General features: G+C 36.0%; 1 protein-coding gene across 1 annotated transcript in view; it reads left to right on the plus strand.

The window, feature by feature from the left end:
• AP3B1 (adaptor-related protein complex 3, beta 1 subunit) overlaps nt 1-16,049 on the plus strand; it is a 328,165-nt gene that overhangs the window by 179,507 nt on the left and 132,609 nt on the right. The window contains 1 exon segment of the mRNA XM_011996198.1: nt 10,780-10,956. Within this exon segment, the coding sequence (XP_011851588.1) occupies nt 10,780-10,956 (177 nt within the window).

The raw sequence follows: 16,049 nt of genomic DNA on the forward strand, positions 1-16,049 counted from the left end.
GAAACTTAGTTTGGCTGGATATGAAATTCTGGGTTGAAAATTCTTTGCTTTAAGAATGTTGAATATTGGCCCCCCACTCTCTTCTGGCTTATAGAGTTTCTGCCGAGAGATCTGCTGTTAGTCTGATGGGCTTACCTTTGTGGGTATCCCGACTTTTCTCTCTGGCTCTCCTTAACATTTTTTCCTTCATTTCAACCTCGGTGAATCTGACAATTATGTGTCTTTGAGTTGCTCTTCTTGAGGAATATCTTTGTGGCGTTCTCTCTTTGCTTGGTGGGCTGCACCCACTCTCCTGCACTCACTATCCTGCACCAACTGTCCAACATGCCCCAGTGAGATGAACCCGGTACCTCAGTTGGACATGTAGAAATCACCCGTCTTCTGTGTCGCTCACACTGGGAGCCGTAGCCTGGATCTGTTCCTATTTGGCTATCTTGGGACTGCCTCTCTTAATGACGTACCTTAACTAGAAATCCTAGAGCAAACCAAACCCAAAACTAGTAGAAGAAATAATAAAAATCAGAGCAGAAATAAAATCGGAGATGAAAAAGGAGATATTATAACTGATACTGTAGAAATTCAAAGGATCAACAGTGGATACTATAAGCAACTGTATGCCAGTAAGTTGGATAATCTAGAGGAAATGGAAAACTTCCTAGACACATACAACCTCCAAAGATTGACGTATGAAGAAATCCAGTATCTGAACAGACCAAAAACCAGTAACAAGATTGAAACCATAATAAAAGTTCTTCCAGTGAAGAAAAGCTCGGGATCCAATGGCTTCATTGCTGAATTCTACCATTTAAAGAAGAACTAATAGTAAAGTCTACTTAAACTATTCCAAAAAATAGAAGACGAAGGAATACTTCCAAATTCATTCTACAAGGTCATTGTTACCCTGATACCTAAACCAGACAAGGACACATTGAAAGAAGAAAGAAAGAGAGAGAGAGAGAAAGAGGGAGGGAAGGAGGGAGAGAGGAAGGGAGGCAGGGAGGCAAGCAGGCAGGCAGGCAGGCAGGCGAAAGTACAGGCCAACATCTGTTGAATATCAATGCAAAAGTCCTCAACAAAATACTAGCAAACTGAATTCAACAAAACATTTAAAAGATCATTCGTCATGACCAAGTGAGATTTATCCCAGGGTTACCAGGATGGTTCAACATTCATAAATCAATCAGTGTGATTTATCATATCAAAGAATGAAGGACAGAAAAAATACGATCATTTCAATTGATGCTGAAATAGCATTTGATAAAATTAAACATCCTTTCCTGATAAAAAACCTCAACAAACTGGGGATAGAAGGAACATACCTCAATATAGTAAAAGCCGTATGTGACAGACCCACAGTTAGTATCATACTGAATGGGGAAAATCTTAGCCTTTCATCCAAGCTCTGGAACACAACAGGGATGTCTGCTGTTATTCAACACAGTACTGGAAGCCCTACCTCGAACATTCAGACAAGAGAAAGATATAAAGGCATCCAAATGGAAAGGAAGAAGTCAAATTATCCTTGTCTGCAGATGATATTATCTTATATTTGGAGGTATTTTGGGGTATAAGAGCATGCCTACAACTTACCTTTTTTGGTTAAGAAAACAAAATGTGACCAGGCATGGTGGCTCACGCCTGTAATCCTAACACTTTGGGAGGCCAAGGTGGGTGGATCACCTGAGGTCAGGAGTTTGAGACCAGCCTAGCCAACGTGGTGAAACCTCGTTTCTACTAAAAATACAAAAATTAGCTGGGCGTAGTAGTGTGTGCCTATAATCCCAGCTACTCAGGAGGCTGAGGCAGGAGAATTGCTGGAACCCGGGAGGTGGAGGCTACAGTGAACTGAGATTGCGCCACTGCACTCCAGTCTGGGCGATAGAGCGAGACTCTGTCTCAAATAAATAAATAAATAATAAAATAAAAATATATGTTTACCTAGAGAGATAGCTAACACAAATGTAGTAAAATGTTAACATTTGGGGAGTCTAGGTGCAGGGTATGCAGAATTTTTTTTACTCTTCTTGTAAGTCTGAAATTATGTTAAAAAAATAATAAATATGAGTTTCAACTCCCTCACTTACCAGCTGTGTCCTCATGTTAAAGTCTTTATGCCTCACTTTCCTCATGTGTCAAATGATGATCATAAAGGGACCTACAATATAGTATTATTATAGGTATTAGCTTAGTTAATACAGTAATGCCCTTAGAACACTGACTGGCACACAGTAGTGCTGCATTAAGTGTTTGTCATTCTATCTTACTTCATGCCCTTCTTCCCTTTAAAACCAAAGTTTTTGAAAGAACTATCTGCAACAAGTTTTATTCATTTACGTCAAACTCCCTGCCCATCACAGTTGGATTTTGATTCTCCAGCACTTCATTCACTATGCCTTTTCCAAGGTTGCTATCTCCTTCTTTCTAAATCCAATAGATACTTTTCTGTCCATATCTTCCTTGATCTTTTCTTAGCATTGTACTACACTAACTACTTTTTCCTTTTTGAAATAGTCTCTCCTCATGGCTTCTGTGATTTTTCTCTTCTGGTTTTTCTTCAAACTCTTCAGCTGTTTCTTCACCATTGTGTTTGCCTTTTACTATGCCTTTTCCTTGAGTGCTGGTTAATGTTTTGCCAACTGATGTCTATAATAAATGCAATTGTAGTTTAGAGATGAGTATATTATTTCCTTCTTTGAAGGTGGGTTAATCTGTATTCTCAGTCTCTTCAGAGGGATGATTTTTGTGTAGTCAAAGGTAATGGATCACAAGATTTAGAGCCTACCAGTCAAGACCAATTTTAAAAATCTCTGGTTGCAAAATTGTCTTTCCCTTGGAGTGTTAGTAAATCTTGCAGGGCAGTTACACATTTATCTTAAAGCTGAAAAAAATAAAAATAAAAATAAGGCTTACAGGAGTCATTTAGCATCTGAGCCCTCACTCCATCTCTCAGCAGAGAGTTACTTTGTATTCATATCTGTTCTTATTGTTGATTCTAGTGAACAAAGCCAAGACTTCTCATAGAGATTATTTATGAGAGATGTAAGGGTTAAGAGAGTAATTTGAAAACCAGAAGACTTGGATTCACAGTTAGTCTGTACCTTTTACTAGCTTCATGAACTTAAGCAAGTTGCTTGACTTCTCTATGCTCCAGTTTTCTCATCTGTACAATGGGGATCATAGTACTGACAACCTTAGAGCTCTGTTGGGTGGAAAGAATGAGTCAATGCATGTGAAGCACTTAGAACAGTGCTCAGTGTAAGCTGTTATTAAGGCAATAGTCACTGTTTTTGAAGAAGACAGACTATAGTAAGGTTTTAATTTTGTAAGCTTTCTTATTGCCTCTTTTATATTTTACTTATTTAAAATAACTTCTGTAGAGCATATCATTTGCCAGGCACTATTCTAATTACCTTGAAGAGACAAATTATTAATTTTTTAATAACAACACTTCAAGGAAAGTTCTCTTAATATTCCTATTTTATATTTGAGAAAACTGAGGCACAAAGAGGTTGTGTAACTTGCCCAAGGTCACAGAGCAGCAGGTCTGCTTTCTTAACCAGTGCATTATGCTGTATCTCATTTCCATTTATAATCTATCTGTTTAAAAATTTCACTTTATTTTTATTTGACAAATATTTAATTGTATTAGTCTATAGGGTCACCTGTTCCTTTTCTGTATTCAGTTCACATACCTACTCAGTGACCTAGCCAAGGTTTTTTTTATTATTTCCTTTTGCTTCCCTCAAATCATTGACAACTTGGGAATTAGAGTGACATGATCAATGTCTATCCCAGTGTAGAACAGATGTTTAACATTACTTTGATGGGAAATGAGAGGATAAGCTTTTTGTCTCAAAGCCACTGAAATGGACATCTAGCATTCCTAGTCACCAAGCATCAAAATTCAGTCATGTCTGTAGTCGTTGTAACAACTATAAATACCCCTGCTCATATTTAGTTATTTCCTACAGAAGTGATACAGCCCCCAGGAAGAAACACTTGTCTGACCAATAACTAATGAACCATATGTCAACTTACTTTCTCTCTCTCTCATTCTCTCTCTTTCCTGTTTTTTTTTTTTTTAATTGAGTCTTGCTCTGTCACCCAGGCTGAAGTGCAGTGGCACAATCTCAGCTCACTGCAACCTCCGCCTCCCAGGTTCAAGTGATTCTCCTGCCTCAGCCTCCTGAGTAGTTGAGACTACAGGCATGCGCCACCATGCCTGGATAATTTTTGTGTTTTTAGTAGAGATAGGTTTCACCTTATTGGCCACGCTGGTCGCAAACTCCTGACCTCAGGTGATCTCACCTCAGCCTCCCAAAGTGCTGGGATTACAGCATAAGCCACGGCACCTGGCTGATGCATCAACTTTCTCAACAGTTGCTGGACTATAAACCAGATAAGTACGGTCTTACAGCTCTATATAGCAAAGCTTATTTTTTTCAGCTTTTGTTTTTCTCAGAAGATAACCATTAATAGATATAAAAATATGGTGAGAATTCAGTATTAACAAAGGAAAATAAAGGAACAAATAGCAGTTTTACGAAGCCAGAGAAAAAATAAGAAGAAAGAAAACATATGTAAAATAAATAATAAATATTAAAAAATAAGATAAAGATGGAAGAAATAAAATCAAATATTTCTCATCTTGAATATGAATTGACTGAATTTTCTCATCAAAAGACAGACTTACCAACTGGAATGAAAAAAACTAGCTACAGGCCATTTATAATTAAAGCACCTTAATCAATTGATAAAAGTTGAAAATAAGAAGGTAAGGAAAGAGATATTAAGCAAATATGAACAAGAAAGTGAGATTCACAGTTAATTAAAAACATTTAACAAGATAAAAAGAAATATTATAAAATGAAAAAAGGGTTATTTGTAAAGAAAGTAATAAGCACAAACCTATTTGCACAAAATATATGGCAACCAAGTAAATATGTAAAGGAAAAATCTATTCAAAATGTGAGGAGAAATTGATAAAATAGTTACAATGTGTGACTGTAATGTATTGCTCTCATATTAGATATTTCTAGTAGACAGATATAAGTAAGAAAATTAAGTAAGTAATCAAAAACTTATTTAGTAAATATAGCTAAAACCTTATATCTCTTGAACAGATAATAGCCACTTTTAGGAGTATATCCATTGAATATTTTCAAAAAATCAAGAATGTATTTAGGCATAAAGAAAACTTAAAGATTTTGCATTCTTTGACCTTAAGCAATGAAATTAGACTTAAATAATTTAAAAGGGTACCAGACCAGTTGCAAAGTAAGAAATGTACTTTCAGATTAAAGAACGTGTTTAAAGAAGAAATGCAAACTTTTTTCTAAAACCCGGGAAATAAAATGCTGTATTTCAAAATGTGTGGGACATGGCTAAAGTTATAAAGATCACCATTTGTAAAGTATAGGGATAAAAAAATAAAAGAACAACAAATCAAAACATAAGAAGAGGGATCAATGTTGATTTTGTAAAATAGAATACAAAAAATATGTATAAGTTGAAAAGTACATGTTAAATCTGGTCTTTTGGAAAGAAAATAAAACCAAAAATTCCCTTCTAATTATTATGAAGCAGAGAGAGGCAGCAACAGTAGACAAATCTGGAATGTGATAATAAAAGAAATTAAAATAATTAAAGCTGCATGGAATTCTGTAGCACACATTTGAACTTTAGGAGAATGAAAAGCTGATAATTAGTTGTTACTGCTCATCTAACGTATCTGAGGAAACTGAAGGCTTGAAGTGGGACAAGCAAGGAAGAATCAAAACAATTTGTTGTGCAGAACCCTCAAAATGGTCAACCACAAGTTACCCCAGGAGAAGGTGGTGAGGGATGTAGCAGACATAACTTCAAAGTCAGGAGAGAAGAATGATTGTATCCCCAGAATCTCTCTGTTCCACTCAGGATAGCTATTTATACAAGAACAATGGCCATGTGGAAATAAAAGCAGCGTTTTATTAATCTGACCAAGTACCTGATAACTCCTAAACGTAGGCAAGCGATTCTAAAATGTGAGCCTTAAAATAAGAGCCTTAAATGAGACCTCTATCCTCCTGAATCTCTACCTATTTCACCCTCAAACCCAGAAATGTCATTCTAAAACACTGCAATTTTAGGAAAAGCCAATTTGTCCAATGTCTAAGGACAAGGGGTCAATAATGAGCATGTTTTCCCTCAGTGCCTGAGCCACTTTATTAGGGCAGAATCCTGAGTCCATCTTTCCTCTGGAAGGAGAGAGAACAGAAGTGATAGCAAGACCTCTTCCCACCTGGCCACATTACCTATCCTTAAAAGAAGAGGTGAAAGAAGTGAGAAAATGTCCCACTACACATGGGTGTGGGAACAGGCAAGAAAATGGCCTGGATCTGCCCTGAAAATCTGGCTCTTGGGGAATGGCAGGAGGCACTAAGGAGCCATTGCACAATGTGGCAGACAAACAGAGGATGAAGGAATAATCCTTCATCTGATTAATAAGTAAATGTGACCCCAATGAGGTGAAGTTATTTGCCTCCTTGATATACACCATCAGTGTGGGATCAGATCCGGTCTCAATAGCTTGCTGGCCAGTATTCTTCCTAGTTTACCACACTCATTTTGTCGCTGCCCAGTGATCCAGTGTGAATTTTGGATTCAGATTTGGAGTTCTGATCCTAGTTCCACCACTAACCAGCTGTGGGATGTGGGCAAGTTTCTTAACCCCTTTGTTACCCTAGTTTCCTCATGTATCTAGTGCAGATCATGGTAGAGCATACTTCACAGAGTTTTGGTGATGAATGACCGAGAAAATATGTAAAGCTCTCAAAAACAGTGCATGGCACATGGTAAGAGCTCAATAGATATTAGCTATATAATTTGTTTTAAAAAGAGAGCACAGATTTTATCATATTCAGGACTTTGTTTTCATTGGTTATTTAGTTATTGAAAATATAAAAACTAAAGTTTGAATGTATTTTACATTTTGAATTCGGTCAAATCAAATAGATTTATGTCTGTAATACAGTCAACTTATATGTTCTGATTGTGAGTATTCTGTCCTTTGGAGTTTCCTTCGTTTATGATAAATACTGGTTTTGGAGTGCTTCTAGAATAAAATGCATACTCTCAACTGGACGTGGTGGCTTATGTGTGTAATCCCAGCACTTTGGGAGGCTGAGGCGAGAGGATTGCTTGAGCCCAGGAGTTTGGGGTTGCAGTGAGCCATGATTGCACCACCACACTCCAGCCTGGATGACAGAGCAAGACCCTGTCTCAAAAAACAACAACAACGACAACCACAAAACAACCAATGCTACCTGTGGATTGCTCTAACAGGATTTCACATAATGTTTAATGGGACAGATGAGATTTCATGTCTTCTGTAAAAACTACTGAGTGATATTGAAATAGCACTTTGTATCTTCCTTGCCCAGATGCCTCACAGGATGCCTGCCATTTCACAAGTTACCCACTCTTTCTCTGACACCCCATTGTAATTCAGGCTTAGGCTTTAATGCATATTGAGTCCAGATACAGAGTATTAGATCTGATTTGCTGTTGGTATGCAGTTTGCTTAGATGTCTACTGATTTTGCCTTTGACAAATTTAAATAAATGAAATTGATGTTTTTGTAGGGTTTACTTTAGACTGTTGCACTGTGCAGTGGGCTGGTGTTGAAACACAATAGCTTTTAAATTGAACTGCTTATAGAGTGATCTGTAAAATCTTTCTAGATGTCTTTCTATAACTGCTGTGGTGGGCTAGGAATCATTATTTGTTTTTGCAGGCAAATTAATGGGTTGCGGTGGCCGTGGAAACTGCCTTCTAGTACAAGGTTTGAAAAGTGCATTTAATCACTTTCTCAGGGCATTTAGAATAAAGAATCAGGCAAAGTCATTTACAATCCAGTTTGTCTTTGAGAATATTGAAAAGCAGAGCTTCATAATGAAAGTATTATATCATATGTATGACTGTGTGTGTGTCTGTGCCTGTGTCTGTGTCTGTGTCTGTGTGTGTATTATTAGTTTGGTTTTATTTCAATGTTCCTATTTATTTTATGGTTAAAAAGACTATGGGGAACCAAAAGTGACTAATTTACTTTTCTTTTTTTGAGACAGAGTCTCACTCCATCACGCAGGCTGGAGTGCAGTGGCACGATCTTAGCTTACTGCAACCTCTGCCTCCTGAGTTCAAGCGATTCTCATACCTCAGCCTCCCAAGTAGCTGGAATTACAGGTGCATGCCAGGCTAATTTTGTATCTTTAGTAGAGACAGGGTGTCACCATTTTGGCCAGGCTGGTCTCGAACTCCTGACCTCAAGTGATCCACCCGCCTCAGCCTCCCAAAGTGCCGGGATTATAGGCGTGATCCACTGTGCCCAGCCTCTAGAAAGTGACTAATTTTCTTACTTGCCTTTTTTTCCGTTGCTTCAAATCTTTGAAAGTAGTGGCTGTGAATTCATAGTATCAATGGTGTATAAATGAGAGTCCTGTTGCTTAATGGGAAGAGAAAAGGAAAGCTGGAATCCAAAAATCTTAGTATTCTGATCCCATCCACCTGCTTAAAAATGTTCTTTGTCAGTTTCCTAAGCTTTGTAATAAAATGCCATCACCAAAAGTTTGGTATAAGTATATTTATATTGATATTGTTTCTTGTGGTGAAGTTTTCTAAGTTTTAAAATTTTTTAGTTGGGGTTTTTATTAGTTTAGTTCTAGAAAATTACAAATCTTATTCTCACCACCACCTTGAGATTTTTATTGTGAGCATTATGATTTATTGTTTTTTATTTTTTTCAAAGAGTTGTATTTTAAATATATGTATTATGAGGGTTTACAGTATTCCAATATTTTTATTTTAATTTTAGTATATTCATGAATATAAACAATCTCTTTAAACATTACTTGTTTTTGGGATTGTCTTTTTAATTGCAAAAGACCGTTACCAGAAGAAAATTACTTAAAATGGGGTAATAGATTATGATATGTCGTAGAATTCTGATTTTTATACTAGCAATATATAATAAAATATTTAAGAAAAATAAATCTAGCATAACTGAAATCTGAAGTTGCACATATATTCTTATTTAGAACTACCTTTCATTATGGCAGGCAACTTGAATTGCTCTATACTGGAAAATTTAATGTACCACTCAATTACTATTCTTTAGCCCAATTTAAAATAATAGATTGGGAGTAAAGTCTTAATGCAGTGTAACCTTTGGAACATCAGAAATAACCTCTTTTCTTTCCAGAAATCAGTATACAGTAAGGGCATCAGTTTTATCACACTGTATGAATAGATTTGTAATAGCACTTAGACCTTTTTTTAATTGCATAAGTATATGGATTTCTTCTGTCTCACCCAACTTAGGCTAAATAATAATTTAAAGATGTGCTGTTATTTTAAAATATATACCTTTTTATTTAAAAGCTTTTTTGATCATCTCGTTCTGATTCTAGCGAAGGACTCAATATTGTAACTTAATATTTTTATGTAATTTCATAATGTGGGTGTTTTGAAAAATTTTGCAATGGTAAATATTGTGATAAAATTTTGGCTATGGAAAGGTCCTTATTCTCACTTTTTTCTTTGACAGTCATACTGTGTATAACCATGAAACTACAGAAAATATTAGGACTTTGCAAAATTGTAAAAGGACTTTATAAAAAGAACGTTATCTTTCCTCTTGATGCCATCTTTTAATGATAGCTGTCAGCCTTTTCACTTATTATAAAAAACAAATTTTCTGTGTGAGGTGAAAATGTTCACTGAAATTAATTTACACACCCTCTCAAATTCCTTTTGGAATAGGGGAGGATACAAATAAGCAAATAGTAATAAAACTAATTTGCATACTCTAAATTGTTGGTCTTAATGGTACTGATGGAAGGTTTCCAATTTGTCACAAAGCAGTGACTTTTAAGAAGATAAATTATATTGAAATGTACTTTATTTAAAAATATAATGCCAAAATGAAATATTGGACAAATTTATCCCTATTTCTTTTGTTGACCAAATAATCAACCAGGATTTATGATTTTATAAGCAGACCTTGATGATCTTATCGGTTTGATATATTTTCAGTGTTGTAGATGCTAATACATAAAGAGCAAAAACAGTTTTGATTTGGAATCATAGTACTTAATTGATCTGTTTCTTTTTCTGTATTATCTATGGGTTCTCAAATGGGCTTTGTGGACCACCTGTCTCAGGAATCATCTGTGGTGCTTTTTAAATTAAAACATAGCTATCTGGGCCCCACCACAGAAATACTATTTTGGAGCTGATCCCAGGAACCTGTCTTTTTAATAAGAACCCTGGATGATTTTTATGGGCATTGGGGTTTGGGAACTGCTGCTCTAGAGCAGGGGTCAGCAAACCATTTCTATAAATTGCTAGACACTCAATATTTTTGGCTTTGAGGACCTTATGGTCTTCATTGTAACTATTTCTGCCATTGTAGCACAAAAGCAGCAACAGATCATGGAGAAACAAATAGGTATGGGCAGACAGACTTGCTTCCAGAATTTGTTCGTCTTTGATAGAATCTAGATTCTAGACCATTGGTTTTTGCTCTATGAATATTTTCTAAGATATTCTCTTCAAAATCAATTTTAATGAGATTTCCTATGTGTTTATCTGAGGAAAATTCATAAATACAGGAATAATTCCTAGATATACATTAGATGAATTAATAGTTGTAAAACATTTTTAATAGTTAAAACCTTTTCTATGTTAATATTAGAGTATGATTAACTTACTTCTAACTATGTAATCTGCTTCTCATATTAGGTTCCTGTTGCTAGAGCAAGTATTCTTTGGCTAATTGGAGAAAACTGTGAACGAGTTCCTAAAATTGCCCCTGATGTTTTGAGGAAGATGGCTAAAAGCTTCACTAGTGAAGATGATCTGGTAAAACTGCAGATATTAAATCTGGGAGCAAAATTGTATTTAACCAACTCCAAACAGGTGAGAGGCAAACGTTAGTCAACCTATCTAATACGTACTTTCCTCTTCACTCTGATCAAACAGCGGAGGGCTGTACCTTCATTAGTCTGACCATTCAACAATTCCCAGGTGCCTGTTTGTTTCACGTTCTATGTTAGATGATACTAGTGCAAAGAGATGACATTCTAGTCTAGTAGGAGAGAAAACATTAAAAAAGGAAATAGTGTGTGGTAATGCTGTAGCAGAAGTATTGACATACAATGGAATTCTAGAGGAATTACTGAAAGTCTGAAGTAGATGCGAGGTCAGAGAAAATTTTATAAAGGATGAGACTCTTGACTAAGGGCTTGTAAGGAGTGATTTACTGTACAGAAAGAGGAAAGCACAGGGTCAGAGTCAAGAAATAGCTTGGTGTTTCTGGGAAATTTTTTAAAGGTGAGTCCAGAATGGCAGGTGCAATGGTCTGAAAGTTTATATCCCCCAAAGTTCATGTGGTGAAACCTGATCACCCATGTGATGGTATTAGGAGGTAGGGCCTTTGGGAGGTGATTAGGTCATGAGGCTGGAGCCCTTATAAATGAACTTTGTGATCTTATTAAAGAGATCCCTGAGAGCTTGCTTGCCGCTTCTGCCATGTGAGGACACAGCCAGAAGGTGCCATCTGTGAATTAGAAAATGGGTGCTCACTAGACACCCGAACTGTGGGTACCTTGATCTTGAATTTCCCAGCCTCCAGAACTGTGAGAAATAAATTTCTATTATTAATTATATTATTAATAGGCTTCCCAGTTTATGGTATTTTCTAAAGTAGTCCAAATGACTAAGACATTTTGCAGTTTGAACACATGGAGTGGCTTGTATGCTTGAAGTAGTATGGACCTGGTCCTGCAGAGGAAAGGGAAACTACTTTTAATAGTAGTATAATTTACCAGATTTGCAATTTAGAATATTCATTTTTTAAGTCCATTGACTTTTTGAGCAGCTGTTAATAAGAGGGATCATTTTTGCTTCCATGTACGAAATAGGGACTTTTCCTATATCTGAATTGCTATTCTCTGTGAGTGGACTTACCTGTTTAGTATAATTGAAAAAAGATTCTTGCTCATTTGCAGCTAGGCTTCTTGGGAAGATTTATGCTCTGTGTCCTATCTATTTTTCTCTAATTTTCGCTTTTTCTCTGACTCTTACTTTTGCCTTTGTGATTTTTTTTCCTCCACATCCCCTCTCTGTCTTTGTATTTGTCCCCTTCCCCAAAACTCCCTCTGCCTAGATATCTCTCTGACATCCTTCATCCCTTCAGTGCCCCACCCCTGTACTACAGTCCAGTGTGTTTGTCATTCTCTCCTTTCTCTTCCATCTCTGTTTGTTTCTCTCTTTTTGTATTTGCTGTGTATCTCTCTATATGTGTCTCCCTCTTTGTCTGCCTTTCCTGCTTCCCCATAGACCACACTTATTTTCTAGTAAGCTAATGTTTGCCTTTCAGAATCCTCAGGTCGATTCCTCAGATTCATTTCTATATGGTTTGGGATTATCTTCATCCCTAATCGTGATATGAGTTATATTATTATAGCTTTTGCTGATTCATCTGTAAGATTTGTAACCAGGTAATTGCAAATAATGGAGCATATTTCCATGATTTAGATTTTGTCTTTAAATTTTAAGTCATCTTTAAAAGGAATCAGTTAATCCTTTCCAAGTGTCTGTAGATTTCTTCATACATTGAGATACTTTCTAAAAACTGAGTAAAGAAAGACCTGTGTTTGCTGTTGAGTTTCATGTTTCTTGATAAAATAGAGGGATTTTTAGCCTAGAACTCCATGGTATTCACTAAATTCCTGTGGTATGGCGAAGGTTTATATAATACCTAGACTATTGGGATTTTTTTCTGTCTTGTTTGGCCACTCTAAATGTATGTAGCTTATGTATTATTGTTAAAGTAATACCAAAATTGAATGTCAATCCAGACTTAATCGAACTAAGTAAAGCTTCTTTCTTTGGCCCTTTTCTTTGTAACTGTGAATAACCAATAATGAAATGTAGTACTGTTTATTTAGATATTGTAGGGTGTGTTTCATGTCTTTTTATTCAGTGAATTTGAAGACAACTAGTTTGTACTCAGGGTTTTTTTTTTTTTTTTTTTCTCTTGACCTGTTTTATTAATGGCAGTTTTGGAGCTCAGTTTCTGAAGTGTTTTTTTGTTTTTGTTTTTGAGAAAGTTTCCCTCTATCACACAGTCTGGAGTTCAGTGGCGTGATCTTGGCTCACTGCAACCTCCGCCTCCCAGGTTCAAGCAATTCTCATGTCTCAGCCTCCTGAGTAGCTGGGATTACAGGCATGTGTCACCATGCCTGGCTAATTCTGTATTTTTAGTAGAGACGGGTTTTGCCATGTTGGCCAGGCTGATCTCAAACTCTTGACCTCAAGTGATCTGCCCACCTCAGCTTCCCAAAGTGCTGGCATTACAGACGTGATATTTTATATTTTAGAATGATACTTCTAGAAAACTATAATAGGCTTCACCACCCAGTGGTGAAAACACAGTGATTTTTTTAAAATCACAAATTTTTATGTAGCTCATTGTATTTAAGTGATTAAATATGAAAATAGATTAATAGTGTCTTGAAGAGTTGAACTCTGTTTTTGAATATTTCTCATTTCTCAAGAAGAAGAGATTGAGATAATTAATAACTGAAAATTAGTTGTTTTGTTTTGAAGACAGTCTCCCTCGGTCACCCAGGCTGGAATACAGTGGCGTGATCTTGACTCAATGCAACCTCTGCCTCCCGGCCCCCTGAGTAGCTAGGATTATGGTTGCCTGCCACCACACCTGGCTAATTTTTTTTTTTTTTTTAGTAAAGATGGGGTTTCACCATGTTGGCCAGGCTAATCTCGAACTCCTGACCTCAAGTGATCCTCCTGCCTCGGCGTCCCAAAGTGCTGGAATTACAGTCATGAGCCACTGCACCCGGCCTGAAAATTGGTTTTAAAGAACGGTTTTAAGCACCATCAACTTGACAGAATTTTTAAAAATTGTGTAATCCATTAGATATAAGACAGACTGAAATAATTGTTTTGACTGAAATATTAAAAATTGTTTTCTCTACTAACTTATTTTAGCCATCTTTAAAAGTAAGGTAGGGAGAGTCGGCTACAGTGATGAGGAGCTGATTTTTTGTGAAGTCTTGATATTTATTTGTAGATCTGAATTCCCAGTGGCCTACAGTGAACATTTCTATAATTTTTATTGAATTATTTAGGGTTATAGAGAATGTCTAAATTGATTTTTGTAAGACTTAGCATATTGCATTTATTTGTATGTTCGAAGAATAATCAAATAACAAACTTCTTTATCTACCTCAAAATATTTTTGACCTAATATAAAAAATAATTTAAAAATTAGCAGTCTGTTTTCAGTATATCGTAGACTGTCCCTACCATAGAAAACAGCTATAAACTCCAGAAAAATACAAGAAACAAATGACTTTCTGAAGACACAGAATAGTAAAGAAAAGCAAGAGAATCTGGAGGGGAATTCATACTTAGAAGAAGGAAATGGCACACAGTTATTTTCCCTGTTTTTATGGCTTTTATCCTGAGGACAGTCTGCAGTTGGCACTGTGTACAGTGGCTAGACCTCCAAAAGGAAATGCAAAGTCCTTCTGGCTTGAGGGAGTGGAGAAGAGAGTTCAGGAAAGCTACAGACATTGGAAACTTAAGGAAAAATAGTAGAAAGGACGGAGCCAGTGTGGGGGAATCTCAAAATCTGGGAGTAATTGTACGTAAGTTTTCGGCTGGTGTCTGAACTACACTTGTGCAGGGTGAATTCAGAGAAACACAGCTAGGAATTAAAGAACCAAGCTGAAATTTGAGGTGTACCCAAGAGACAGAGTTTGTACCTTGAACCCCAACCAAGTTAATTACCTGCTAAAACAAATGAAAATCCTGTACTCATTCAAAGAGTTTAACATAATGTCTAGAGTCTCTAAAATACATAGCATTCTTAATGTCCAAATGTATCTTGTATATCCAAAATTACTCAACATAAGAAGAACCAGGATGGGGAGTTATTATTTAATGAGTACAGAGTTAGTATTTGGGAAGATGAAAAATTCTAGAGAAGGATGGTGGTAGTGGTTGCATAATATGGTAAATAGACTCTCTGGATTCAAACCATGTTGTGCTACTTACTACATGATTTTGGACAAATCTAAGATTTCATTTTCTCATCTGTAAAATGGGAATTATTATAATATAGTCAATTTTGCTATATTGTAACATGTATGCTCCTAAAATCATTGTGCTATACAAAATCACACAATAAAAACCATAGGGATTATTAGAAAAGTGGAGTTAGAGTCGCAACACTCAAAAACTATATTGATGACGTATTTTTTAGAAAGGAACCTAAAAAAAAAAAAAGAGTACAATTTTATGTGTTAAATGGTAAATAAATACTACAATGATACTGCTCTTTATATTTAAAAACACTTGAGGTTTGCTTATGGAAGAAAGGTTATACTTGCTAAGTGGTAGAAAGAGGGTTAATCTGAAATTGGATGGAAAGTTGTACCTCCTAAAGAGCATGAATATGGCACATAACACTTGTAGATGTTAACCTCTGAAGTACTTGTTTGAAGTATGTATGTTTTGTGTATTCCTACACGTCTCTGTTTAGCTGGGTGCATTTTTATGGCTTCACCTAGTGTTTCTTGCAGAAGAAATCACCACAAAATTCATGTTATGCCCAAATTGTTCCCTAATATGCCAACTGAGTTGGAACAAATGCGCATTTTCAAAACAAGCATTAGAGCAGAACTGACTGTACCTACCTCACAAAGTTATTATGAGGATAACATGAAACAGTTCATGTAAAATGTTTAGATTTCCTTGTACATAATAGTGCCTAGTTCATTTTAGTTATCCTTCTTTTGTAACCCTCGCAAGTAACTGCTGTATTCTTCTTAGGGAATATGATGATTTACAGTAAAGAAACTAGTCTAGTTACTGAGAAAAACTGTATTCTTATTAGGATAAAACCACTGATTTCGGTTTATCCTACTGAGATTTTCTAAGTAAGATGCTGAAATCCCCCCGCCCCTTTTTTTTTTTTTTTT

Source organism: Mandrillus leucophaeus, unplaced genomic scaffold (genome assembly GCF_000951045.1).
Source record: "Mandrillus leucophaeus isolate KB7577 unplaced genomic scaffold, Mleu.le_1.0 Scaffold114, whole genome shotgun sequence".
NCBI lineage: Eukaryota > Metazoa > Chordata > Mammalia > Primates > Cercopithecidae > Mandrillus > Mandrillus leucophaeus.